This window comes from Schistocerca americana, chromosome 4, assembly GCF_021461395.2.
Source record: "Schistocerca americana isolate TAMUIC-IGC-003095 chromosome 4, iqSchAmer2.1, whole genome shotgun sequence".
Lineage (NCBI taxonomy): Eukaryota > Metazoa > Arthropoda > Insecta > Orthoptera > Acrididae > Schistocerca > Schistocerca americana.
In genome coordinates this window covers 208,127,430-208,154,879 of record NC_060122.1, presented here as the reverse complement: position 1 = coordinate 208,154,879, position 27,450 = coordinate 208,127,430, and the positions used below count along the sequence as shown (strand labels likewise).

General features: G+C 47.4%; 1 protein-coding gene across 1 annotated transcript in view; it reads left to right on the top strand.

Annotated features, from left to right (window-relative positions):
- LOC124613042 (glutamate receptor 1-like) overlaps positions 1-27,450 on the top strand; it is a 1,340,173-nt gene that overhangs the window by 663,083 nt on the left and 649,640 nt on the right. The window contains exons 3-4 of the mRNA XM_047141610.1: positions 2,142-2,269; positions 18,798-18,927. Of these exons, the coding sequence (XP_046997566.1) occupies positions 2,142-2,269; positions 18,798-18,927 (258 nt within the window). The remainder of the gene's footprint in view (positions 1-2,141; positions 2,270-18,797; positions 18,928-27,450) is intronic.

The following is a 27,450-nucleotide window of genomic DNA, read 5'->3' as shown; positions in this document are numbered from 1 at the left end:
CGATAAACAGGTAAGGCAAAAAGAAAATAGAAGCTTTTGAAATATGATGCTGCGGACGAATGCTAAAGATTATATGGGGGTGTCGAATAACTAATGAGTTGGTACTGAATCGAATTGGGGAAAAAAGAAATTAGATAAAGACGAGATTGATTGATATGACACTTACTGAAGTATACGGGAACCGTCAGTTTGGTAATGGCAGCGTGATGTGTGGAAGGGGAGACTGGAGGTTGGTAGAGGGATACCAAAGCTCGAAGTAAACAGATTCGTGTTAATGCAGTTGCAATAGTCACTCATAAATCAAGAGATTTTTACAGAGTAGACAAGGTTTAAGAGTGGCATGAAATTGGTCTTCGGGATGAAGACCAAACAATATGCAGTAGACTATCCGAATTCCAAAGCGACCGAACAGAAAGTGATGCTTTAGTATACTGAAGAACCAAAGAAACTGGTACACCTGCCTAATACAGTGTACGCCCTCGCGAGCACGCAAAAGTGCCTCAATACTACGTGGTATGAACTGGACTAATGTCTGAAGTAGTGCTGGAGAGAATTAACACCATCGAACCTGCAGGGCTATCCATAAATCCGCAAGAGTACGATGGGGTGAAAATGTCTTCTGAATGGCACTTTGCAACGCATCCCAAATATGCTCAGTAATCCAGAATGAGATTTTCACTCTGCAGCGGAGTGTGCGCTGATATGAAACTTCCTGGCAGATTAAAACTGTGTGCCCGACCGAGACTCGAACTCGGGGCCTTTGCCTTTCGCGGGCAAGTGCTCTACCATCTCAGCTACCGAAGCACGACTCACGCCCGGTACTCACAGCTTTACTTCTGCCAGTATCTCGTCTCCTACCTTCCAAACTTTATCCTTTCTTTCAGGAGTGCTAGTTCTGCAAGGTTCGCAGGAGAGCTTCTGTAAAGTTTGGAAGGTAGGAGACGAGATACTGGCAGAAGTAAAGCTGTGAGTACCGGGCGTGAGTCGTGCTTCAGTAGCTCAGATGGTAGAGCACTTGCCCGCGAAAGGCAAAGGCCCCGAGTTCGAGTCTCGGTCGGGCACACAGTTTTAATCTGCCAGGAAGTTTCATGCTCAGTAATGTTCGTGTCGAGACTTAGGTGGCCAGCGGAAGTGTTTAGTGCCAGAAGAGTGTTCTGGAGCCACTGTGCAGCAATTCTGGACATATGTGGTGTCGCATCGTCCTGCTGGAATTGCCCAAGTCCGTCAGAATGGACATGAATGGATGCAGGTTGTCAGACAGATTGCTTACGTACGTGTCACCTGTCGTATCTAGACGCATCAGGGGTCCCATATAACCCCAGCTGCACACGCCCCACACCATTACAAAGCCTCCACCTGCTTAAACAGTCCCCTGCTGACATGCAGGGTCCATGGATTCATGAGGTTCTTTCCATACCCGTATAAGTCCATCGACTCGATACAATTTGAAACGAGACTCGTATGACCAGGCAACATGTTACAATCATCAACAGTCCAATGTCAGTGTTGCTGGACCCAGATAACCTGCCATTGTAGCAGCAGTAACCGATCTAACAAGTGCGCCAGACACACGTTGTTTTATATAGGCGTTGTCGACCGCAGCATCGTATTCTGCCTGTTTACGTATCTCTGTATTTGAATAATCATACCTATACCAATTTCTTTGGCACTTCAATGTATTTTCTTATCAAAACTAGACATGATGTCTTAAATGGGATTTCCGCGATCGTTCTTTAAATAAAAATATGGCATTTCATTCTTTGATCGCTATTTTTTTTTTAATTACCGGTTTCAGGCTAGCTGCCCATCTTCAGATCATTTATTGCAGTTACAGAGTAACTATTCAGTACAGAACTATCGGTTCACTAACCGATAGTTCTGTACTGATACGTTACTCTGTAGCTGCAATATATGATCTGAAGATGGGCAGCTAGCCCGAAACCGGTTCACTAACCGATAGTTCTGTACTGACACGTTACTCTGTAACTGAAATATATGATCTGAAGATGGGCAGCTAGCCTGAAACCGGTCATTGAAACTAAAAAATAGCGATCAAATACTGAAATGCCATATTTCTATTTTCCTTAGATGAAGGCAGTGTCTGCCTCTCCATAAAGGGTGTTGTTGTGTTTGTGTTGCAGTCTGCGGGCAGTTCTCCCGCGGTGTGTTCTCCCTGGTGGGCGCCGTCAGCCCCGACTCGTTCGACACGCTGCACTCCTACAGCAACACCTTCCAGATGCCCTTCGTCACGCCATGGTTCCCCGAGAACGTGAGTACTCATCACTGACCACTCAACAGTCTCATGTAGAATAAAAACATACAGGCGTCTCACTAAATACACTGCCTGATAAATATCGCACACAAACAATTAATGTAGATTAGTGAAATTTTGGTACTATATCTGTCTAGGAACATATTTAAGTGATGAACATTGTGCAGTGATTAACCCGGCATAGGCTAATGTAAGCGGGAGATCAGCCATTACTAACGATGTTATCTCCAGAATAGTGACTGCAAGCATGCATACATGCATGCATCGTGTTATACAGATGCCGGATGGCAGTTTGCGAGATGGAGTTCCATGACTGTTCACTTTGTAAGTCAATACAGGGACGTTTAATGCTGATATACAGGACATAAAATCCCGTCTCAGGTCTGCGATCATTTTTATGTTAATAATTGGCAGCCAATTTTGTAAAATCGCAATAAAAGAGTCAATTGAACATCTCATGACTTTATTGCGATTGTACAGCATTGGTTGCCAATTACTAACCGTTAATGCTGTTTGTCGATGACATTGTGGTTGTCGTCCGATGATACTCCATATATCCTCGATTGTAGACAGGTCTGGTGATCGAGCAGACCATGGCAACACGTTGATGCTTTGTAGAGCATGTTGCATGTTGGGTTACAACAGCGGTTTGTGGGTGACGGTTATCGTGTTGTAACCGCCCCCCCCCCCCCTTGGGATGCTGTTCATGAATGGCAGCATAGCTGGTCGAATTACGAGACTGACGTACCAGTTTGAAGGCAGGTTGCATGTGATTACCTCGGGAATGCTCTTGCTGCCAACCGAAATCGCACCCCAGACCGTAACTTCAGGTTTAGGTCCAGTATGTATAGCACGCATTCTGGTTTGTTGCAGGCCCTCAAATGGACTCCTTCCAACCCCAACGGCCATCACTGGCACCGAGGTACCACCAGCTTTCATGAGAAAACACAACAGATCTCCACTCTGCCTTCCAACGAGCTCTCGCTTGACACCGCTGAAATCGAAAATGGCGGCGGTTTGGGATCAACGGAATGAACTCTACAGGTTGCCTAACCCGGCGCTGTCTTTGAAGAAACTGACCTATAACATTTCGTGGTCTCCTTGTGGTGCCAACTGCCGCTCAAATGGCTACTGCAGTACGTTGCGCCGAAGCCACACGCCGAACACAATGGTATCCTCTCTTGGTAGTGCCACGTGGCCGTCCGGAGCCAGGACTTCTTGCGACTGTAAATTTTCGTGACCGCGGCTGCTAGAAATCATACACATTGTCTGGTTCCTGCCAAATCTTTGTGCAATATCGCAGAGGGAACCTTGAGTTCCTTTTAGCCTTATTACACGAGCTCGCTCAAACTCAGTGAGTTGTTGATAATGACGACTTAGTGGCCTTAAAGGCATTCTAGATGAACATTAACTCGCCAAGTCCACTCTTAAGGTAACTAGCTCTCACGAGAGCGTGTGTTAGAGCAAACCTGACTTGCATTCTCGTAGTGTCGCCACTAGAGTCGCTCTTATCAAGCTGACGCAAAATTTGAGTAGACATCGACTTTAAGATGTAGAAATATGCCTACCAACTTTCGTTTATCTTGCACAATTCAGTGTTGCGATTGTTTTCGTCATTGTATATGCTGGGTGCTGTCACATTGTACCAGTTACCCTTCCTCGAAAAACTTCACCGCACTTATTTAGCTTTCTACCCTTACCTAAATATTTCAGTTCTAATTCTATTCTCGACATCACACTGCATAGAATCCCTTAGAAAGTTTAAAAAACGAAACAATCGTTAAATTTTCGAACATGGATTTAAAAAAAATTATATTTGGGTTTAAGCGGATTACCTAGAGACTTCTACACAGAAATGGGAAGGTGAAAAGTAAAAAACTGGTATATTCAATTATGCTCTCAATAAAACATATTTTTATTGCAGTTTTTTGATTTGTAGCAACTATTCGACATTATGGAAAATATGTTCAAATCGTCTGTAATACACTGTCTGATAAAAAGTACCCGGACTGCCTTATGCGGTGCAGAATCAACCACTAGACGCCACGAGAGGCTGACCAGCCAGCAGAAAAGAAGACGACGAATGTCGCGTTGTCAGTAGAGACGCAGTAACAGCAGACTGGGTCAGTGAAAAAATGACTTCGAACTGATGCGATGTATATAGGGATCGTGTCAGCCCTTTCAGCATCAACTACAGCCTGAAGAAGGCGCACTGAAACGCCGAAACTGCCAGCTGGAAAATAGATAAAACCATAAAGTCATATTGAAGTGGGAACGCGAACTAACAACGACTGCCAAATGAAGACCACATAGTCCTCAAGTGTTGACTTATGAAGAGCGTCGAGTACTGCGGAGAGTGGTTGTAAAAACATCGGAGTTCCAAACTGGTACCAACAGTCCACCTAACACAATAAATGTGTGCAGGGAATTAAAAAAAATTGACTACTGTGATCGAGCACCTCTTCATAAGCTGCACATTTCTGTGGCCAGTGCCAAGCGACGCTTGAGGTGGTGAAAAGACCGGCGCCACTGAACAATGGATGACTGGAAACGAGCGATACGGAAAGATGAATACTGTATACGTTGTGCCAATTCAATGGAAGGGTGTTGCTTTGGCAACTCAGTTGATAATCGATGGTTGCAGTGCTGACACCAAAGTTTTCAGATTGCGTAACCAGTATGTTGGCCACTGATGCGATATATATATATATATATATATATATATATATATATATATAGGGATCGTGTCAACCCTTTCAGCATCAACTACAGCCTGAAGAAGGCGCACTGAAGCGCCGAAACTGCCAGCTCTAAAATACATAAAATCATAAGGATGGCACCGAGCGGGGTGGCGCAGTGGTTAGACACTGGACTCGCATTCGGAAGGACGACGGTTCAATCCCGCGTCCGGCCATCCTGATTTAGGTTTTCCGTGATTTCCCTAAATCACTCCAGGCAAATGCCGGGATAGTTCCTCTGAAAGGGCACGGCCGACTTCCTTCCCAATCCTTCCCTAATCCGATGAGACCGATGACCACGCTGTCTGGTCTCCTTCCCCAAACCAACCAACCAACCATAAGGATGGCTGAAGGTGTTTCAATAGTAAACGGCCGTCGTTCCCAAGAGCGTTACACGTCTCACAGAAAGTTTGAAGTGGGATACACTTGGAGACAGACGACGCTCTAAACGGAAGGGGCTGCTCACTAAATTCCGAGCCGCGTGGTCTAGGGCGCTGCAGTCATGCACTGTGCGGCTGGTACCGGCGGAGGTTCGAGTTCTCCCTCGGGCATGGGTGTGTGTGTTTGTCCTTAGGATAATTTAGGTTCAGTAATATGTAAGCTTAGGGACTGATGATCTTAGCAGTTAAGTCCCATAAGATTTCACACACACACTAAATTCCGAAATCCGTTCTTCCCAGAGGATGTAGAGAATACATTATTATCACCAACTTTCAAGTCGCACAATGCTCACCATTCAACGATAAGTGAAAGGTGAAATTAGAGCTCGTAGTGAGGCGTTCAGACAGTCGTTTTTCCCTTGTGCGATCCGCGAGTGGAACAGAGGGTTGGGGGAATAAGACTTTGGCCCGAATTGTGCCCTCCGTCACACACCGCTTGATGGCTAGCGGAGTATATACTTAGATGTAGACCTGCTGTCAAAAGGATTGGCACAAAAAAAATATTAAGCTTTATCTTCATCCGGTGGTTCAGTTTTAACATATATTTACAAGCAAAATATTAACTAAAAAGACAGAAAACAATTCCAATAGCAGATGTTGTGGATCCATAAACTAACACGAAAGGACATTTAGTCACCAGCTCGGTCCTGGCAAAGGGAAATATTTCAGGACATCATAAAATACATGGGCAACGATTAAAGAACAAACGACCAGCTGGCCTCAGCTAGCAGTAATATACGAGTATTTTACCCTGCATACCTTGGTCAACCCAAATAATAATTCTAAATTACAAATCAGGCTCATATCCAATAAAAGGGAATAAACAGGAATATCTGCAAAATAAACAGACACGAATTCTCAGCAATGTACATAGCTTTTATTTTTAAAATTCATGAAAATATGAACAAAAATAATGCGAACCAGAATGCGCACACGGCTTTAATTAAGACATGAAAACTGAATTTCCCTTTATTCCGACTACACATTCGAGGTACAACTCACAACATTCTTGAATTATCACAGATCACGAAGGCAATAAATAGCAATAAACGTGAAGCAGTACAACTTTACGAATGTAAGTACTGACAAAGCTTCTTAGCAACACTGCGGTCAATTGAAGCATAGGTATAAAGACCCCCACGGCACAACGGATAACAGCAACTGGGCTCATTACGATGCTCACCAAGCAAGAACTTAAGATCCAGCAATTACAATTTGTATGCAATTTTTGCAGATAGCCACCATCAGACGTAATAGTAGCGCCATCTTCCTCCAGATTTGAGCGCTATGTTCTCCACCGTGTAAACTGACACATTGGTAATGCAGACTAGCGCTCAAACTGCTATTCAGTTCCAGCAGTTGCTTGCAGAGTTCGTGACCCACATAACTGGCAGCTTCTGCCGTCGGATAGCCATCCTCCAATTACTGGTGGGCAACAGCTGATACCGTGCTAAGCCGAGATGGCATTAAGTCGACGCGGCACACGGCCCGCGTGCCTCTAGTGGGACACCAAGCAGGCTGTTGCTTAGCTACAGGCAGAGTGATTGAATCCTGCTTCTAATTACATGCAGAAGCACCGCAGGCTCATTCCGTCCACCATAGAAGTTAAATATGTGAGAGGAGGAGAAAGGGGGAAGGAAATTTGGAAATAGTACCTTTGCCTTTCCCTATTCTTCGTTCCGTTTTTCATCGTGCTCAGCTGGCCTCACAGTCGTCAGAAAATTTACCAGCCTTCATGTGACTAGCCCATTGAGTCTACAGCTAGCTACATTTTTAACTAGGAGTTAACCGGTGTGGACATCTTTATAATTTGGCACAGTCCAACAAAACGCGCCAAGAGCTTGGCAGAAATTGTGTCTGCTCCCTTGCTGTTGACCCAACAATTCTGTACGAAAACAAAATCACCAATCCTTAACAAGGCAGGCCGCCTACGGTCATCATATCCGTGAGGCCCTCCAGCCTGTGTGCAAAACGAACGTTATTAATCGCCTTACTCCAATTACTCTTAATGGTGTCCGGAACAATTTCCTCGTGTAAGAGGTCACTGATGGGCCAAAAGTTTGTTAGCGGAAAGTTAATCGGGGAGGCAAACATTAATTTTGGCGGGGTGGTCTTATGCACATCATGCAAACCGGAATTTAAAGCAAAATTAAGCCGACTAATAAATTTATCCCAGCTACTCTGCGACTGGCTATCACAGATTATCAGAGCTGATTTTAGGTTTTCTGCAAGCGAAAACTGAGGATAGTGTAGGAGGGTACTGACTTGTGATATGGTATTACCAACACAAAATTTCCTGATTTCTCTAGAAGTTAAGATAGCTGCGTTATTGCATTATCACAGACCAATGTTTTTCGGAGGCCGAAGTAGGATAATATTTTACCAAAGCCAAATCTGTAGTCATTCCCCTACTTGGTATAAGCCAGACAAAACAGATGGAAGCCTCGACCACAACGAAAACATACTTATTTCCACTCTTAGTGCATGGAGGCAGCACTAAATAACCCACAAACTACTTTTTCCATTGGCCTCTCTTCCGAAATATAGTGCAGCAAACCACAGCACGAACTGAGATTTAGCTTCGCAGCCTGACATTTCTGACATTGCTTGACAAACATTCTAACATCTGAATTTAGAAATGGCCACGTAAGATGTTCTTTAATCTTCATAATGGCCTTTAGGGTCCCTAAATGACTCTCACCAAAGTAGTGATGAAAATATTTAAATACAGCCTGGATTAACTCCTTAGGGAGACAAATCATAAACTTCCTGTCATAATATCTACACTAACTTGGCAATCTTTTGTTAAGATGATACACAGCCACTTTCTTCTCATTGAACTGGTGATACCTTACTCTTGAGCACTAGATCCCGTTCCTGGTGCTTCCTCTAGATCCCCGAAGGTGATGCAATCTCCGGAATCTCCTCGAGTTTGCTGAGTCATGTAGTTTTTTTCGATCTGGCAGCAAACCCAAGGAGAGTACCAACAATTATCACTCCGAAAAAAGCTACACAGTCACAATGGAGTCTCTGTTAGTGTAGTAATCATCAAATTGTTTGGCCTCAAGGTCTTCTGATCCTCAGTAAACATGTGACTCGGTGAATCGGTTAGCTGAATTTCAGGACCATTTATATGCTCCACTACAAAGTGGAAAGCTGAAATTCGAACTGCCCAATGTGCTACCCTGCCAGTTTATGGGGCCTAGCCAGTACTCAGCTTAGTACCCAAATGCTAGTTGCTAACAAAAAATTATTATGCTGCAAGTAAAACTTAAATTTCTCCAGCCCAAATGAAACAGCCAAGGCCTCTAACTCGTCTACGTAGTATTTAACCTCTGCTGCTGACAGAGCCCACGACGCACTTGCGGTCGCCCAACGATTTCTGTCAAATCTTTGCAATAGGACGACAGCAACTCTTGAATTGAAACCATTGGTCCATGGAATATATGGGCGCTGAAAATCTGGAATCGCTAGCGTAGAGACGTTACTGAGAGCCTTCTTCAACGCATAAAAAATGACTGCTGAGTGTCTGACAAATAAAAGGCTCTCCCTTACGATGAAGTAAGTTAAATGGGGTAGCTGCTTGAGAATAGTTCGAAATGAGCTTCCTGGTAGAGTTCACCATATGGATATGCCGTGTAAATCCTTTCTTAGCCGTACTGGGCAGAAGACTATAAATGGCGCTGGTGTGCCTATTATCAATTTTAACACTATTGGCAGAAAATAGGCGGCCTAGGAAGTCTCAGCCTGGGCCAAATGAACCTTAATTGGTATTACAGTTATTCACACCTTCCTAAAACGAGTGACATCTGCGTAAGATTCTGGAGGCATACACCAATGGTGTTGCTATAAGCAACCTCGTTGCTGAGGTGATTATATGCACAACAGAATTTCAGTTCACCCAAGATGGAATATAGCAAATGAGATAGACTGCTGCCCAGGTTTCGATCCTAAATGGAACCCCGTAGGAATCAAACAAGTTCCAGTCCGTGCGGAAATCATTCACAGGCTTTGATTCTTTAGCTAGAAGTACCTGGTGGTAGGTCTGAATCATATCCAAAACAGTAGAACAGCGCAGTTCTTCTAACCAAGTAACGCACGTGTTAAGATTAGGCAAGGGCAGCGACTCCAAAGCTACCTTCTGTTTAAGGGTTAGATAGTCCACAATGGGCATATACCTACAGCATTTCCTTTGGGAACCAACAACACTGGCAAGGCAGACGAAGAGGTAAATAGCCTTATCACCCCTTCCGTGAGCAACTTCTCAATAATCTTCATAGACTCCTCCATTTGGGTGGACAGTAACTGGCGAGGGGAGTGAGGCATCGAAATTTAGTCAGTAAGCTGGATTTAATACTGAACTTCTTTCAGTTACACCCAACCTTTCGGTCAGAACATCCGGAAAAATCACCTAATAAACTTAATAATACTTGAACGTCACCTACCCCCAAATCCTAGTCCTCTAATTGGGATTATCTGGAATCAACACTGTTATCTGATGGAAGTTTGCGTTGTCTACATAAAAACTAATCTTATCACCTAAATCCTTGCACACTCAACTGTAAACTCATTCTTGAATCTTTTTTTTTTTTTATTTCAGTCATCGCCTTCTCGATGTGTAGATAGAACAGTAGGGATGAAGGGCTGCGTCCCTCACTTACATCCTTTTTAACCCAAGCACTTCGTTCTACCAACCTTATTGTTCACTTTTGGTTCATGTATATATGGTATACTGGCGAATCCAGCAACGCTTCGCAACTTGCGAAATATGTATGGAAATTGAATATACGTCTAAGTCTCTTTCCCTCACCAACTCCTCTCTCTCTCTCTGTTGATCTGCTCTACCCTCTCTCTTGCCCACTTCATCACTCTCCACCATCTCTCTGTCCATCACCTCCTCCGCCTCTCTCTGCCCATCTTCTCCTCCGCCTCTCTCTGCCCATCTTCTCCTCCACCCTCTCTCTCTCCATCTCATGTGCCCACCGCCTCTATAGATCTCATCATTCCATCTCTCTATGTCCATTTCTCCCCCAACACTCTGCACATCTCGGCTTCATCCCTCCCTCTGATCTCAGGCCTTGTTTAATGTTATTAGCAATTGAAGATACCGTAGTAGCATTCTATGTAAATAAAACCTTCCTGTTTTCTGTGAAAACCGACTGCGCAGAAGAAATCAAAACACCACATTGTTGTGTGAACAATTTTCGTTTAATAACACAGATAGTTTCTCTCATATGTATTCTTTCTCGCTATTTGCTTCACAGTGTAAATACCCTAGTTAATATCGTAGTTAAGAACTAACTGTGAGAAAGAAACAAAAAACCACACACTTTCTCAGGAGAGTACAGCACAGCATTTTCTTTCTCGCAGTCGGTAGTAGTAGAAAACTTTTGCATTATCGCTTAAACAATTTACTTACTGTGGCCTTCCAAATGTTCATTAGAGTATCGTGTAAGACTTTGAACTAAGTTGCTAAAGAGTTTTCATAATTTTTGGTAAGAATGTTTCCCTTTGTAAATTACATGTATATTTATACGTTATATACATTAAAATACGTGTAGCTCATGTACGTCTGACTGTTCACTAGAGATTGAAGTAAACTGGTCAAGATCGTTTTGAGATTTTAGCTAACAAAATGTATGTTTATATATTTATTTGTATATCATACATGTCTAAAATATTTGCAGCCTGTATCTGTCCAAACTTTTGTACGGTACTGTGTAAAGTTTGAAGTAAATTGGTCAGACCCTTTTTGATACCTTTGCTAACAAAGTTTACACTTCATAAATGTTGAAAAATATGTATCCTATATCTGTCCCACGTTTATTAGAGTATGGAGCAAAAATTCGGAGTAAATCAGGGATGATCATTTATTAGATTGTCTTATACAAATTTGAGGTAAATCGGTCAAGAACTTTTGGAGACTTTTGATATCAACGTTCCCGCTTTATGTGTTGTACATGTCTGTCCCACGTTTATTAGAGTATGGAGCAAAAATTCGGAGTAAATCAGGGATGATCATTTATTAGATTGTCTTATACAAATTTGAGGTAAATCGGTCAAGAACTTTTGGAGACTTTTGATACCAACGTTCCCGCTTTATGTGTTGTATATGTAGTTATAAAGCCGGCCGCGGTGGCCGAGCGGTTCTAGGCGCTTCAGCCCGGAACCGCGCGACTGCTACGGTCGCAGGTTCGAATACTGCCTCGGGCATGGATGTGTGTGATTTCCTTAGGTTAGTTAGGTTTAAGTAGTTTTTTTTTATTTTATTTTATTTTATTTTTTTTTTTTTTGCAGTTATAAACGCTTCCCCGCTAACCGTCTCCTCCACACCCACCTGTCTCCATCCGTCCCCCACCGCACCCTGCAACACCACTTCACCCAAGTACACTCACCGTGGGCCAGGAAAGAACAGGCAGTCAACTCAGCACAATGTAGGAAGACAGGCATATGAATGTGAGTGAATGTTTGTGTGATTGCGTGATTGTTTTCACTACAAGCTTGAGAAAGGAAGCTCACTCCGAAAGCTAGCAAAACTCTTAAACATGGCTGCAAAACAGCAACTGTGAAAATCTGAAGGGGTTGAAAAATCAGCCAGTCATTTCTAAATAAAGATTTATTAGCCTTTGTAAAAATACCCTCTTCAGAACTAATGGCCTTACTATATCACATAATGGTACAATACATTAGATGAAGCCGAGCGGCTCTGGTCATAAACGAAACTTATGAAACAAGTATTATTGCAAGCCATGGTTTGAGATAGCGTCAGATTACATATATCGTACTGCAGAATGACTACTCATTAGTAAATGCCCACAAGTAGAGGATCTTGTCAACATAACATTCTAATAGGAGTCACAGGCAATATTCGCTTGAGTTACGTGTACCGTATGTCAGAGACTAAGGCCAAACTACAAAAATCTTCCACAACGTGGACAGTCACTAATGCCAAAACGGTCTTCCTTAAAACGAGATCACCATTTTCTTGCCGTGCTCTGTCGAATCGCATGATCCCCACACACGGCTCAAATGTTCCAGGCTGCCTCGGATGCTCTTACCCTCTACTGAACTCAGAAGAATATGTCGGAAATGTTCCGATTTATCCACTTGGCACTCCATTTCCTAGCTTCGATAACTGCACTCATTACCTCCAAATTACAAAATGGCAATATGTAAACTTAAATAACAACAGTGAACTGCAAATAAAAAAATGAACCCATGGCAATCGTAATAGCAGCATGCCAAACAAAAATACTGTGAACTTAGGTACAAACCTAATAGAAGAGCTAATAGCTGTGATTTGTGTGTGTCGCTGAAATAAAAACAGTGGAGAAAAAGAAGTTCAGGGTACATCACTTCATTGCTCATCGCGACAAACATGCTATTTGATACAGTATATAATGATTTGAGAACTTACAGTGACAAATTTTCCATTACGGCAGACTGTCAGTGAAGTGTTCCGGGTTGGGGCAATTTCACAGTAAGTCATAGGTTACATTCACAAATCACTTTATTGACAGAATAATTTTATGCGTACAAATGCAAGTTCTGTGATCCGTCACCAGCTCAGAACAACAACAAAAGTCATTCTTGAAAATAAAGGAAAATTTGTGTAATAAACGAAACGACTATCTTCTTAAACATCAAAAGTAGGCAGTAAAATTAAAGTCCCGTCTCAAGAGCAATACAAGGAGTTCCAGCATTAGCGCACACAGCCAGAACAGCAAGGCGCGATGCGCGTTGTGCGACGGTCCCGGGTGGTAATAGGCGACTTCGATTCCGGGCGGTAACGTAGTGACGGTGATCTGGGTCTGCTGGCTGGGACGGATGGCTACTAGATAGCTGCTGGCCTAGCCATATGGGCTCTGATTGGCTGATGAAAATGGCGTGGCGGATGCACCAATAGGTCAGTATACGTGGCGGCCTCTACTGCTCTTGTGCGCGCCCTCTGAACTAGCCTGCTTCCTGCAGGCCAGGTGAAGCTCGGCTGACCTCGCCCGTTGCACCTGCGGAGCTGAAGGGGTGATCCGCACAGCGGTGCTGCGTTGCAAGAAACATTCCCATTACTAAATTCAATCGACGATTTACTGAAGATCTGCCGAGATGACTTGTAAAGTACACTACTGGCCATTAAAATTGCCACACCAAGAAGAAATGCAGATGATTAACGGGTATTCATTGGACAAATATATTATACTACAACTTACATGTGATTACATTTTCACACAATTTGGGAGCATAGATCCTGAGAAATCAGTACCCAGAACAACCGCCTCTGGACGTAATAACGGCCTTGATACGCCTGGGTACTGAGTCAAACAGAGCTTGGACGGCGTGTACAGGTACAGCTGCCCATGCAGCTTCAATACTATACCACAGTTCATCGAGAGTAGTGACTGGCGTATGGTGACGAGCCAGTTGCTCGGCCACCATTGACCAGACGTTTTCAATTGGTGAGAGATCTGGAGAATGTGCTGGCCAGGGCAGCAGTCGAACATTTTCTATATCCAGAAAGGCCCGTACAGGACCTGCAACATGCGGTCGTGCATTATCCTGCTGAAATGTAGGGTTTCGCAGGGATCGAATGAAGGGTAGAGCCACGGGTCGTAACACATCTGAAATGTAACGTCCACTGTTCAAAGTGCCGTCAATGCGCACAAGAGGTGACCGAAACGTGTAACCAATGGCACCCCATACCATCACGCCTGGTGATACGCCAGTATGGAGATGACGAATACAACCTTCCAATGTGCGTTCACCGCGATGTCGCCAAACACGGATGCGACCATCATCATGCTGTAAACTGAACCTGGATTCATCCCAAAAAATGACTTTTTGTCATTCGTGCACCCAGGTTCGTCGTTGAGTACACTATCGCAGGCCGCTCCTGTCTGTGATGCAGCGTCTAGGGTAACCGCAGCCATGGTCTCCGAGCTGATAGTCCATGCTGCTGCAAACGTCGTCGAACTGTTCGTGGAGATGTTGTTGTCTTCCAAACGTCCCCATCTGTTGACTCAGGAATCGAGACGTGGCTGCACTATCCGCTAAGCCAAGCGGATAAGATGCCTGTTATCTCGACTGCTAGTGATACGAGGCCGTCGGGATCCAGTCCTGAACCCACCGATTCCATATTCTGCTAACAGTCATTGGATCTCGATCATCGCTAGCAGCAATGTCGCGATACGAGAAACCGCAATCGCGATAGACTACAATCCGACCTTTATCCAAGTCGGAAACGTGATGGTACGCATTTCTTCTCCTTGAGGCATCACAACAACGCTTCACCAGGCAACGCCGGCCAACTGCTGTTTGTGTATGAGAAATCGGTTGGAAACTTTCCTCGTGTGAGCACGTTGTCGGTGTCGCCACGGGCGCCAGCCTTGTGTGAATGCTCTGAAAAACTGATCATTTGCATATCACAGCATCTTATTCCTGTCGGTTAAATTTCGGCTCTGTAGCACGTCATCGTGGTGTAGCAATTTTAATGGCCAGTAGTGTAGTTTATATTTCACAACGTATAGATGTCATACGCGCAACCACTAATAAAGTTCTCTGTTTGAGTTGGTATTTTTGAGTACCACAACATCTTCAGAGAAAGTACATTGACGCAAATAATAGCACTTAGCCACTGCTGCGGGTTATACAGTGTCCAATCTCATTAACGTGACCACCTGACAGAAGCATGAAGAACCTTCTTTTACAGCGCAGACCGCTGTGAAACACGCTGGAAGAGAGTCAATGATTTGCAGAAAAGTACCGCGGGGACGTGAACTCATGTCAACTTCAGCGCAGCAGCCAGCTGCGCTATGTTTCTCGGCTGAGGATCCGTGTCGCAAACAACCCGATCGAGATGGTTCGACGGTCCTCAATCGTGTTTTAAGCAAGGGAGTCTGGTGGTCAGTGGAGTACGATAAACTCATCCCGGTGTTCTTCGAACCACGCATGTACCCTGTGAGCTGTGTGACTCGTTGCATTGTCCTGCTGAAAGCTTCCATCTGCAGAGAAACAACAAACTGCATGTAGGGGTGGATATGGTCCTCAAGAGTAGATCCATACTTGTGTTTATCCACTGTGTCTTCCAGAAAGACAAGGTCAGCCGGGAAATGACACGAAAACATTGCCACGATCATAATGCTACCTTCCTGTTTGCTTTCAGACGTTTCAGGCCGTACACGCCAACGGCCATCAGTCCGATGGATCGTAAAATGTGATTCATCTAAAACGGCCACCAGTCACCACCCTGTGGACGTTCAGTTGCGGTACCGGTTTGCATATCTTAGTGTCCGTCGCCGATGAACTGCGGTAAGCATGGGTCCATGAAACGGGGGACTGCTGCGTAGGCCCATACGTACAACGTTCGGTGAGCAGTCGTTGGGGATACACCTTTGGTAGTCTCTTGGTTCATTCGGACGATTGCTGCTCTACAGTTGCACGTATATTCGGCCGTACGCGTCGTTCACCCTTGTAGTCTATGGCCTACGGTGCGTCACGGTTGCTTCGGTGCCGGTTTTGCGTAGCGCCATTTTGCAGTTGCATACTTTAACCATGGCGGCATGTGAACCGTTTCTGGAGTGCTTTCATCCTTTATTTGAAAAGCAAATGTTCATGTCCTTTCGAACGTAAGTTAAATCGCTTCATTATCGGATTACGACAACGGCTGCACTGTTTCCGTGTCATCTCGACACATTTTATATATTCTCCATTGCTAGTGCTGCCATCTGCCGTCTATGGTTGTTGCACGTCGACGTCGAACATAGGCGGTGGTCACATAAATGTGACTGTTCCGTACATTTGTATATAATCTCTATTACGACACGATCGCAGAGAGTCTGTGCTATCAAAATATGAAAGGTTCATAAGAATTTAATGGTGGCACAGTGGCGTGTACATAATGTATATGGTCGAGAAAACACCCAAAGTTTAACTTTTGCTAAGAGCCTTACCCGTAAAAAAACTTCAGTTGGAATAATACCCCTTCGTAAGTTGTTTCCATCTCGTTGTCCAATTTTCTCCAGTGTAAACATGATGAAGACAAAAACGTGGCTGGGATTCCAGTTTAAATCGGTGGTTAGTTTACTCTAAGCCATAGCTACTGACATGAATGCGAGCGCCAGTATCATGTGCCTGACGCCGAGAGTACTTCTCACTGGCAATTCATCTAGATGAACGCTGTAAATAGCCTCGGATTCTCCAATGAATACTTGTTTTGTTCACACTCAGCCCCTCAGTCAACACAAAATGTCACCTATGATTCTAATTAAAAAACTGGTCCCAACGTTCTACTAGCGCGTCCACACATTTTTCTTTCGCAATTCTTACCAAAAGGACATTATCATTCCACTGCAAATGATTTGTTGAGTAGGTCGGCAGGCAGTAACACGGAGGTGGTTGTGGTTGTAAAGCGGTAATACTGTTCCGCGAATGTGCGTTGCTTGTAGTGGAGAAGTAGACATGACTGTCTCCTTCCTGCTCCTTCCCTTAGTTCAAATGTAATAAATTGCCTAGACACAGAAAGCTTCTGTTCTAAAATCAGCACGAATTAAAAAAGCATTATTCGTCCGAAACTGCGTTTCCCCTTCTCCCACGTGATACCCTGCGAACCTCGAGTGAAGGCCAACAAGCAGATTCCATATCCCAAGAGTTCCGGAAACCGTTTTACACAGTGCCGCACTGTATACTGTTCGAAGCTCCGAGCATGTGGAATAGGTTCCCAGATACGTGAGGCTCGAAGATGCCTTAAATAATAGAAACCAGTACGTCATCGTGCAGGTGAATGTGCCCAAGGGAAAAATAACAGGGCCGTTCTTGTTCTCTATAGGCATAAATGATCTGACAGCTAGAGTGAGTAGCAGTCTGCGACTATTCGCTGATGACACTGTAGGGTACGGCAATGTGCCTTTGTTGAGCGACTGACGTCTGTAGGAGGATACAGGATGATTCAGTCTCCATTTCTACTTTGTGTGGTGAATGGTAGCTTGTCCTGCATATCACTCCGTCTTCAGGCCACAAGTGTCCCATCGGGACCATCCGAGTGCCGTGTCATTCTCATCCTCAGCTGAGGATGCGGATACGAGGGGCGTGTGGTCATCACACCGCTCTCCCAGTCGTTATGGTGGTCTTCTTTGACCGGAGCCGCTACTATTCGGTCGAGTAGCTCCTCAATTGGCAGCACGAGGCTGAGTGCACCCCAAATGGCAACAGCTCATAGCGGCCTGGATGGTCACCCATCCAAGTGGCGGCCACGCCCGACAGTGCTTAACTTCGTTGACTGTCCTGCGTATAGATACATGTAAATTAATGCAGATGACTAGGTAAAGCAATCCTGTAATTTCTGAATACAGGATAGGTAATGTGCTGTTTGACGCATACACGTCGATTAAATGTCTATGCGTAACGTTGCAAAGGGATATGAAATGGAACGTGCAAGGTAAGGTCGGTATCTGAGAAGGCTGGCGTCGGTCGTAGAGTAGTTCATCTATGTAGGAGATTGCGTCTAGAATAGCTGCGACCTATTCTTGAGTAATGCTTCAGTGTTTCGGATAGCCACCAAGTCGAGTTAAAAGGAACGTAGAATCAGTTCAGAAGCGTGCTGCCAGCTTCGTTACAAGTAGGTTAGATGAAAACGCAAGTACTAGAGAGAAACGGGAATCCCTGAAGGGAAAACATTCTTTTCACTTAACGCAAATGACAAAATTTAGAGAACGACTCTACTTCCACCAATGAACTTTTTCCCTAAGGGCTACGAGGACAAGACAAGAGAAATTACGGCCCGTACAGAGTCATATAAACAGTCGTTTTCCCTAGCTCAATTTCCGAGTAAGGCAGGAAATGAAATGAATAGTAATGGTAAAGGATAACCTCCACCATGCACCGTATGCTGACTTGTGCAGTATGTATGTAGATGTAGAGGTAGACGATGATACCGTACGTTCTAGTGTGATGATACTAACTGCTGCTTCACGTAGGAAGTGTTGTGAGATTATCATAAACACGTGCGACAGACCTGGAGGTCACATAATACAAGTCGTTTTCCCACACTATAATGTCGGCAGGAAAATTGCCACACTTCGGGGTAGTGTCTGTAGAGGCCACTGGATGTATGTAGATGGAATGAGGTTGCATTAGCAAAACTAGTAATTACAGTTGTTGGTCAGATAATTGATCACCACAAATTGAATACGATAGTTAATACCAGTGATTTACAGCAGTTCACTGTCTGTAGCAAACTAATGATAGCTGCAGCGACAACGTTTTGGCAGAGAACCTCATGTCCTTACAGCTGTTGGTTTTTTCTTCTTTTCTAATATAATTACAGTGTTTACATACGTCGCTTCACTGTCGACACAGGTGCTGGCGCCGTCTTCGGGCCTGATGGACTACGCCATCAGCATGCGGCCCGAGTACCACCAGGCCATCATCGACGTGGTCCGCCACTACGGCTGGAACCGCATCATCTACCTGTACGACACGCACGACGGTGAGTCGCCGTCTCCTGTACCTTCTGCATTTACACTAATCTGCAGTTTCAGCGAGCATCGTGACTTAGCAGGCTTCACTGTTCATGTCGGCTTACAAGGACGCTCCATTTTCAGACGCAGGCGTTGCACATAGTTCTCTGTTTTAGTGCAGAATCTCACATGAAGGGCAACCACAATTGTAAATGTCCATTTTCAGAAAATAAAGATAACCGCAACAGATCTTGAATCAACACTATTTTATTGTTTACGACCGTTTTCGGAACACTGTAATACAATCTTCGGGCATACACCGCAACGATAGAAACATTGTGCTACAATTGTGTGTAACTCGCACACAGCGTAAAAGAACTGAGGTTCCCTTCCACCACATGTTGCATGTGGAACCAAGGTTCCTTGCCCGAGTTTACAAAATAGTGAGCCTAAGGAGTTATCAAAACGTAAAAACCCTTTAGAAAACCACTTATGCAGAATCGCGAAACACCCATAAAACATTAAGAAGAGGAAATGAACCACTATCACCCACTAACCCCGCTTAGGCCATGAATTCTGTAGGCACAAACAGCATACAAATCTCGAAGGCCTCTTCCACCAAAGCTGAGCAACGTGCTTCTCTGCATGTTAGTAGGTAAAATAGAGAGTCACACACCTGCTCAAAGTCAGATTCAACTGTTTCGAATGCTCGTTGCATCCATGTGCCACATGACGTACAGATCTACTCCTTGGATGGTCATTCTCCGATTATCGGCGGTAGCTACTAAGAGGGAAATCACAAGAAATGCCGTTAAGTCGGGGTGGCAGAGAGCGTACGTTCCCATGGTCGGACGTGAAGGAGCCGACTGCTTAGCTAGACAGGCAAGGAGATAATACAACACATTGCACCATTACCATGCAACGTTCGCCATGGAATAATACTGCTGGTCGCAAGAAGCTGATCACGGTTCATATACATTCCAGATACACTGGCGTGCATTACTTAAGGACGAAACTAACTTGCGCGTGATGTGTCACTGTCGTGTAACATAGCTCGATTAAACTTCGATCACGCACAGAAAAAATACTACGGGTCAGTATAGAACGTAACTGAAGCAACTGCGTGATGAAATAAACAGAAACGACACTTATATCCGAATCTAATACTTATATTGAAGTCATCGCGGTTTATGATGGTGCCCTGGACAGTCAAAAGGCGGAAATGGTTATTAACACGGTGTGTGCGCATCACGGTTGGCAATACAGGCTCTTAAACGTGATACCTTGCTGACGGTCGGTAAGGATTTCTCGATAGCGCGTTCCATTCCTCGATCAGTGTGGTTCACAGCTGATGGGTGGTCGTTTGTACATGCGTAAGTGCTGCAACACGTCACCCCAACGCATCCCACATGCTCCCGATGGGATTTAAGTCGGAGGAATGGACACGCTATTTCATTCGCCGGATATCATCTCATGCAAAGAGCTTTTCCTCCAGCGCTGTTCGATGCAGCCGCGAACTGTTGACCACATAAGTGAAGTCGGACCGATAGCACCCCTGAAGAGGTGTACACGGGGAAGGAGTTCAATGACACTATAACTTCGAGTGATAAGTGTTCCATGCCAAAAAATTTGGAGATCATTACATTCATTAATATTACGCCTCCACAAACCATAACAGTTGGAGTACGAAAACGATTATGCTTTGACAGTGTTCCTGTGAGCATTAAGTGTTCCCATCTTTCGCCATATGAAGTACGTCCAGCACTGTCTAACAGGATCCTTTCGGTGGTCCAGGTGTTACGGTGCGGAGGGGCATAATGCTGCATTTTCATGAATCACATTTAGAGACTATATCGAACAGCGAAGGTGGAGAAACTGTTGGAACGAAAAGATCCTCAGCGAATGGACTGCCTTGCCCATTCCCTCAACTTAAATCCCATCGAGCACTTGCGTGATACACTGTGGTAATGTAGCACGGACACACGAACGACCATTGAGCAGTTGACAGCCGACGAACCTCGTGGCCAGAGTGGGAGGACATGGCAGAGCATGCGTTGTCAATGTTGTGGTATCACATCCTGTTAAGACCCATGTCCCACCTTTTGCATTGCCCAGGTGACCATCGAAAATCGCTGTGACTTCAGCGTAATTCTTCTCGTTGAATAAAATGTCATTTTTTTTCATCTCATTGCGTATTTCGGTCAATTACCTTCTGTACTACACTGCAGTAGTACTTCCAATTTATCGTTTCGTCGAGCTACACTCATGCTCATAAAATAAGGATAATGCTGATAATATGGTGAAACAACCCTCTAGTGGGCGGTTTGCGGGTTTAAATAACCTCGTGGTATGTCCATGCGATGCATTTGACCTGCGGTCATCGCACGGTGGCGCTGGCAGCAGTCCACATACGCAGAGGTATCTTGGTGCATGTCAAAGTACGGTGCAGCGAGTAAGTGTGCAGACGTTTTCACACGTGCTAAGGGTGACTGTGTGTTGAAAATGGCTCAAAGAACACATGAGGGGTAGAATACTAGGGTGGCTGGAGGTTGGTCAAACACAGCAAATCGTAGCACGGACCCTCTGTGTGCCACAAAGTGTGATCTCAAGATTATGGTAACGATTCCAGAAGGCAGAAAACGTGTCCACGCGCTACAGTACGGGACGTCCACAGTGTAGTACACCACTAGAAGACCGATATCTCACCATCAGTGCCCACATACTGCCACGGTGTACTGCAGGTAGCCTTGCTCGGGACCTTACCGCAGTCACTGGAACAGTTGTCTCCAGACACACAGTTTACAGACGACTGTACAAATGGTGCAAATGGCTCTGAGCACTATGGGACTCAACTGCTGAGGTCATTAGTCCCCTAGAACTTAGAACTAGTTAAACCTAACTAACCTAAGGACATCACAAACATCCATGCCCGAGGCAGGATTCGAACCTGCGACCGTAGCGGTCTTGCGGTTCCAGACTGCTGCGCCTTTAACCGCACGTCCACTTCGGCCGGCAGAAAACTGTACAGACATGGTTTATTCACCTGGAGACCTGCAAGATGCATTCCACTGACTCCTGGTCACTGGAGAGCCCGTAAGGCCTGGTGTCAAGTACACAGTACATGGTCATTGGAACAGTGGTCCCAGGTTATGTTCACGGACGAGTCCAGGTATAGTCTGAACAGTGATTCCCGCCGGGTTTTCATCTGGCGTGGAGCAGGAGCTAGATACCAACCTCTTAATGTCCTTGAAAGAGACCTGTATGGAGGTCGTGGTTTCATGGTGTGGGGTGGGATTATGATTGGTGCACGTACACCCCTGCATGTCTTTGACAGAGGAACTGTAACGGGTCAGGTGTATTGGGACGTCATTTTACACCAGTATGTCTACCTTTTCAGGGGTGCAGTGGGTCCCACGTTCCTCCTGTTGGATGATAACGCAAGGTCTCACCGAGATGCCATCGTGGAGGAGTACCTTGAAACAGAAGATAGACGAATAGAGTATTCTACCTGGTCTCCAGACCTAAACCCCATGAGCACGTCTGGGATGCTCTCGGTCGACTTATCACTGCACGTCTTCAAACCCCTATGACACTTCAGGAGCTGTGACATTCACTGGTGCAAGAGTGGGAGGCTATACCCCACCAGCTGCTCGACCACCTGATCCAGAGTATGCCAGCCCGTTGTGCGGCCTGCGTACGTGTGCATGGTGATCATATCCGATATTGATGTCGGGGTACATGGGCAAGAAACAGTGGCGTTTTGTAGCACTTGTGTTTCGGGACGGTTTTCTCAACTTATCACCAATACCGTTCTAGTACCTTCCGCCGCGGAAGTCGAACACGCGGCAGAACAAATGGACGTGGTCAGCCCATAGAGGGCTCCGCCTCCGCGGCGGCTATTCCGCGCAGCGGCTCTCGCGTAGCGAGGGCGCCACCGCTAAGCCACGTGCAGACAGCGGCCAATAGCCGCTCCCTCCGGTTTCGTATATAGGGACCCGCTCTGCGCTAGTCTAGCGCATTCGAGGGTTGGATTCCCTCATTTCCTCATCGAGGACTCGCACTGCCTGGGCTACTCTCAGGGTGTATCTTCGACGTGGAAGAGCTCCAACCGTGCTTGTCGCGTTGTTGCACGTTTGCACGTTTGCGCGCCGCCGCCGCCGCCGCCGCCGCCGCCGCCGCCGCCGCCGCCGTCGTCGTCGTCTGTTCGCCACCGCCCGGTGCTTGCCGCCGCCGCCGCCGCCGCCGCCGCCGCTTGGTCGCCGTCTGTCGGTGCTCGCCGCTTCCTTTTCTGCCGCCGCCACCTGGTCGCCGCTTGGTCGCCGTCTGTCGGTGCTCGCCGCTTCCTCTTCTGCCGCCGCCACCTGGTCGCCGCTTCTTCAGCCGCCGCCGCCGCTGTCGCCCTCTCTTGGTACTCGCCGCTGCCGCCGTCTCTCGGTGTTCTCTGCCGCCTGCGATCATGGACGCCCCAACTACCACCATCATTTACACCTCTCCTTCACCTGCCCCCACTGTAACGTCATGGAGTGCTTCTTCTGGGATTCACCCGTCTCATGCACCACCCCTACTCACAGTCTCTCCCCATCTATCTCCTCTCCATCGATATATCCCCACCTGTACGTCACTCCTGCTCCTACCCCTGCTGCTGCCCCTGCTGCTTCTTCCGCTCCTGCCTCTGTCCCTGCTCCCAACCCCCCTCCCCCTCCTGTCGCCCGCCGAGACGACTTTCCCCCTCTCCCCCTGCGACTACCGCTGCTTCCCCTGCCAGAGTCTCCGCCCGCCGCGCCACAGTTGCCGCCACAGAGTGCCCTACCCTCTCATCCGGTGCTACTGCCTCACAGGAGGGCCCTGCCTCCCACCACCTCCCCATCCATCCAGTCCCTCATCCCTCATACCAGGCAACACCCGCCAAAAAATCTTCCAAACGGCCCAGTGGCGACCTCTCCTCTACTCCTTCCTCCAAAAAGCCACTGCCCGCCCCACCTCCCACTGACCCCGCTATGGATACCACCCCACCTCCCTCCTCTCCAGCCCCCTCCCTGTATACCTTTGTCCTAGCCCACCCTGATCCGAAATTCCTGGATGCCCGCACCCTCACCCTTGAAATCCGGAAGTACATCCCCAGTGCACCCATCACCCAACTTATCCCTCGCAGAGACTCTGTCCTCATCAAGTCTCCCTCTCCGTCCTTCCGTACTGATCTCCTCCGGCGCCTTCCCCGCATCACCTTTGGGCCCCACGCATCCCTCACCCCATTCCTTACATCCTCCTCTCCTCGTCAACCCCAACCGCCTCGTCGTCCGCCGACCCTCACTGCCGTCATCACAAAACTCAGCCCTGTGGTCACGGAGGCTGAGGTGTTGGCGGAACTGAATGCCCACCCCTCCCTGGAAGTCCGCTCTGCCCGCCGTATTTACAACTCCTCTGGCCCTACTTTCCTCATGCGTATCTTTACAGAGTCTGCCTCTTCCATCGACCACCTCCTCACGCAGGGAGCCCTGATTTTCAACCGCCGCCACCCTGTTGACCCGTCCCGTTCCCCTCCTCAATCCTACCGCTGCCAGCGTTGTCTTCTGTACAATGACCATCTCACCCAAAACTGCAAGAACCCACCCACCTGCCCCCATTGTAAAGCCTCCCACTTCCTCAAACAGTGTCCCAACCTCGCCTCCCCCCCCATCCTGCAACACCTGCAATGAACCTCACCCCACCTATTCCTCCAAATGCAAAGCCAAGCCCCCTCCCACCAACCCTGAACTCACTGTCCCCGTTCGCCCCATTGACCCACCTATCCACCCTAACAATTCCCTCCGCCCTCCCCCTACAGCAGAAGACATCATCCGGTTCCTCACCGTCGTCCTGCAGAACATCCACCCCTTCCAGCGCCGCCACACACTCCAGCAGATTTCCCTCGCTGCCCGCTCTGTTTTCCACTTAAACACCTACGCCACATACTCCCACAACCAGGCCCACTTTACCTTCACCCACCTAGACACCCTCGTATAAGCCCCTCTCTCCCCTTCCCACACCCTTCCCATACCCAACCCCATGGCTCGTCAACAGTATCGTCTCCTCTACCTCAACATTCGCTCCCTCCCTGCAAACAAATACCTCTTCCTGCATACCCTCTCCCAGCACCAGGTTGACTCCTTCATCCTTAATGAAACCTTCCTCCAACCCCACCATGTGGTCCGCATCTCCCCTTATCTCCTTCACCGCACTGACAATCCCCTTCCCCTAGCTCGAGGCGGGGTCGCTATCGGCCACCTCAGGCATCTCTCTGTCCGGCCACAACCCCTCCTCAATGACTGAACACCTTCTCCTCAGCCTCTTTTTTTCCCTCCCTCACCGTCACCTGTGCCACTATCTATATTCGCCCCGCAGCTCCTCTCACCTTTGACTTCATTTCCCGTGTTGACCGTACCTTCTCCACCTATGTGATCGTCGCTGACCTCAACATCCACAGCCGTGACCCTGCCACCCTTCGGCGGTGGCATCAGTTCCTTGCCACCCTCCATGGTGACCTTGTTCCTCTCCCACAGCCCACCCGTCCTGAAAGTAACTCCACCCCCGATGATATCCTCGCTTCCCCCAACCTCCTTGGTCGCATTGCCTTTGATGTCCTCGATCCCGTCGGTAGTGACCATCTCCCTGTCCTTCTCACCATCTCCTCTACCCGTCCTGCCACTGCAGCCACCTGCCCACCTGCCCCTCCAAAATCTGTCCATGACTACCACCGTGCCAATTGGGATGCCTACCGGGAATCCATTGCCTTACAGGTCGAAAGCCACCCCCTCACTTTCCACCACCCCGATGACATCACCCATGCCTCTTCCTTCCTTCAGAGGACCATCACTGACGCTGTGGAGGCTCGTGTCCCTCCCAAGCTCATCCACCCTCACCGCCCTACGCTTCCTCCACAGGCCGTCCTTCTTCTGTGTGAATCGTGCAGGCTCTACCGCTCCTTCCTCCGCACTCGTGACCGGGATACTCTCACCTGCAACCGGCAATTACAGCGGCATATCCGGAACCTCCTTACAGCAAAGAAACGCCGGGACTGGCGTCAGACATGCACACGCCTCAACTCCACCCTCCCTGTCAACTCCTCCAAGTACTGGTCAGCCTTCCACCGCATTACCCCATCCTCCATGACGATCGACCCTTTCCTGACAACCTCAGTAAGGCTAACCATTTTGCTTCCCACCTGTCCGAGGTCTTCTCCATTCCTGACGATCCCCATTTTGATTACTCCCTCTTCCCCACTGTCCTTGACCGCACTGACACCTCTGTCCCCCCGCTCGCCCCTAGCTTCCAGTACTTGGATCGGCTACCCCCCTCCGACATCAACACTCCCATCACCATGCAAGACATCACACTCGTCCTCTGCTCCAAACGAAACACCCCCCCCTGGTCATGATGGCGTCACCTACCATCACCTCAAGGAATCCCCTCCATCCTTCCTGTCTGTCCTTGCTACCCTGTACAATGTCCTCCTCTCCACTGGATTTTACCCTGACCTGTGGAAGACTTTCTGTGTCCTGCTGTTCCCTAAGCCTAACAAACCCCCCTCTGCTACCTCTTCCTATCGTCCCATCTGCCTCACCTCCGCGTTCAGTAAGGTCTTTGAGGCCATCCTCTCTCGCCGTATCCACCGCCACCTTAACCAGCACCGCCTCCTTCCTCTTACCCAATGTGGCTTCCGGCATTCCTTCTCTGCTGACGACCAGCTCCTTAACCTTACCCATCTTCTTTCCCTCCAACTTAACTCCCGTCGCTCTGCTATCTTTGTTTCCCTTGATCTCCAGAACGCCTATGACCGTGTCTGGCATCCCGGGCTCCTTTTCAAACTCCAGACCTATGCTCTCCCCATCAACTTCGTCTCGTTGCTTCCTTCATCTCCCATCGTCCCTCCTATGTGACTATCCACAATTCCAACTCCCGTACTTTCTACCCCTCTGCCGGCGTGCCCCAAGGTTCTGTCCTTTCCCCTCTCCTCTATCTCCTGTACACTGCTGATATGCCCAAACCTCCCCCTCCTGTTCATCTTCTCCAGTTCGCTGATGACACCGCCTTCCTAGCCCTTTATCCTACCCTTCAACGGTCCCAACGTACCCTCCAAACCCACCTTGACCAATTCACCGCTTGGTGCAACCAGTGGTTCCTCCGTGTTAATCCCTCCAAGACCCAGGCGATCATCATAGGCCGCACCACCCGCTCCTTCCGCCTCCATGATTTCTACCTCACCATTTACGGCCGTCCTATCCCCCTCACTCCTACCCTCAAATACCTTGGCCTCACACTCGACCGCCACCTCACCTGGACTCCCCATCTCCTTACCATCCAAAACAAGGCTCACAACCGCCTCCGCCTCCTGAAACTCCTGTCCGGCCGGACGTGGGGTCTGCATCCTTCCACCATCCTTCACACCTACAAATCCATGATCCACCCCATCCTTTGTTATGTCAGCAACGCTTGGATTTCCGCCCCTCCCCGGTTCTATAAAGCCCTCCAAATCCTCGAACGCCATGCACTCCGCCTTGCCTTCCGCATCCGCC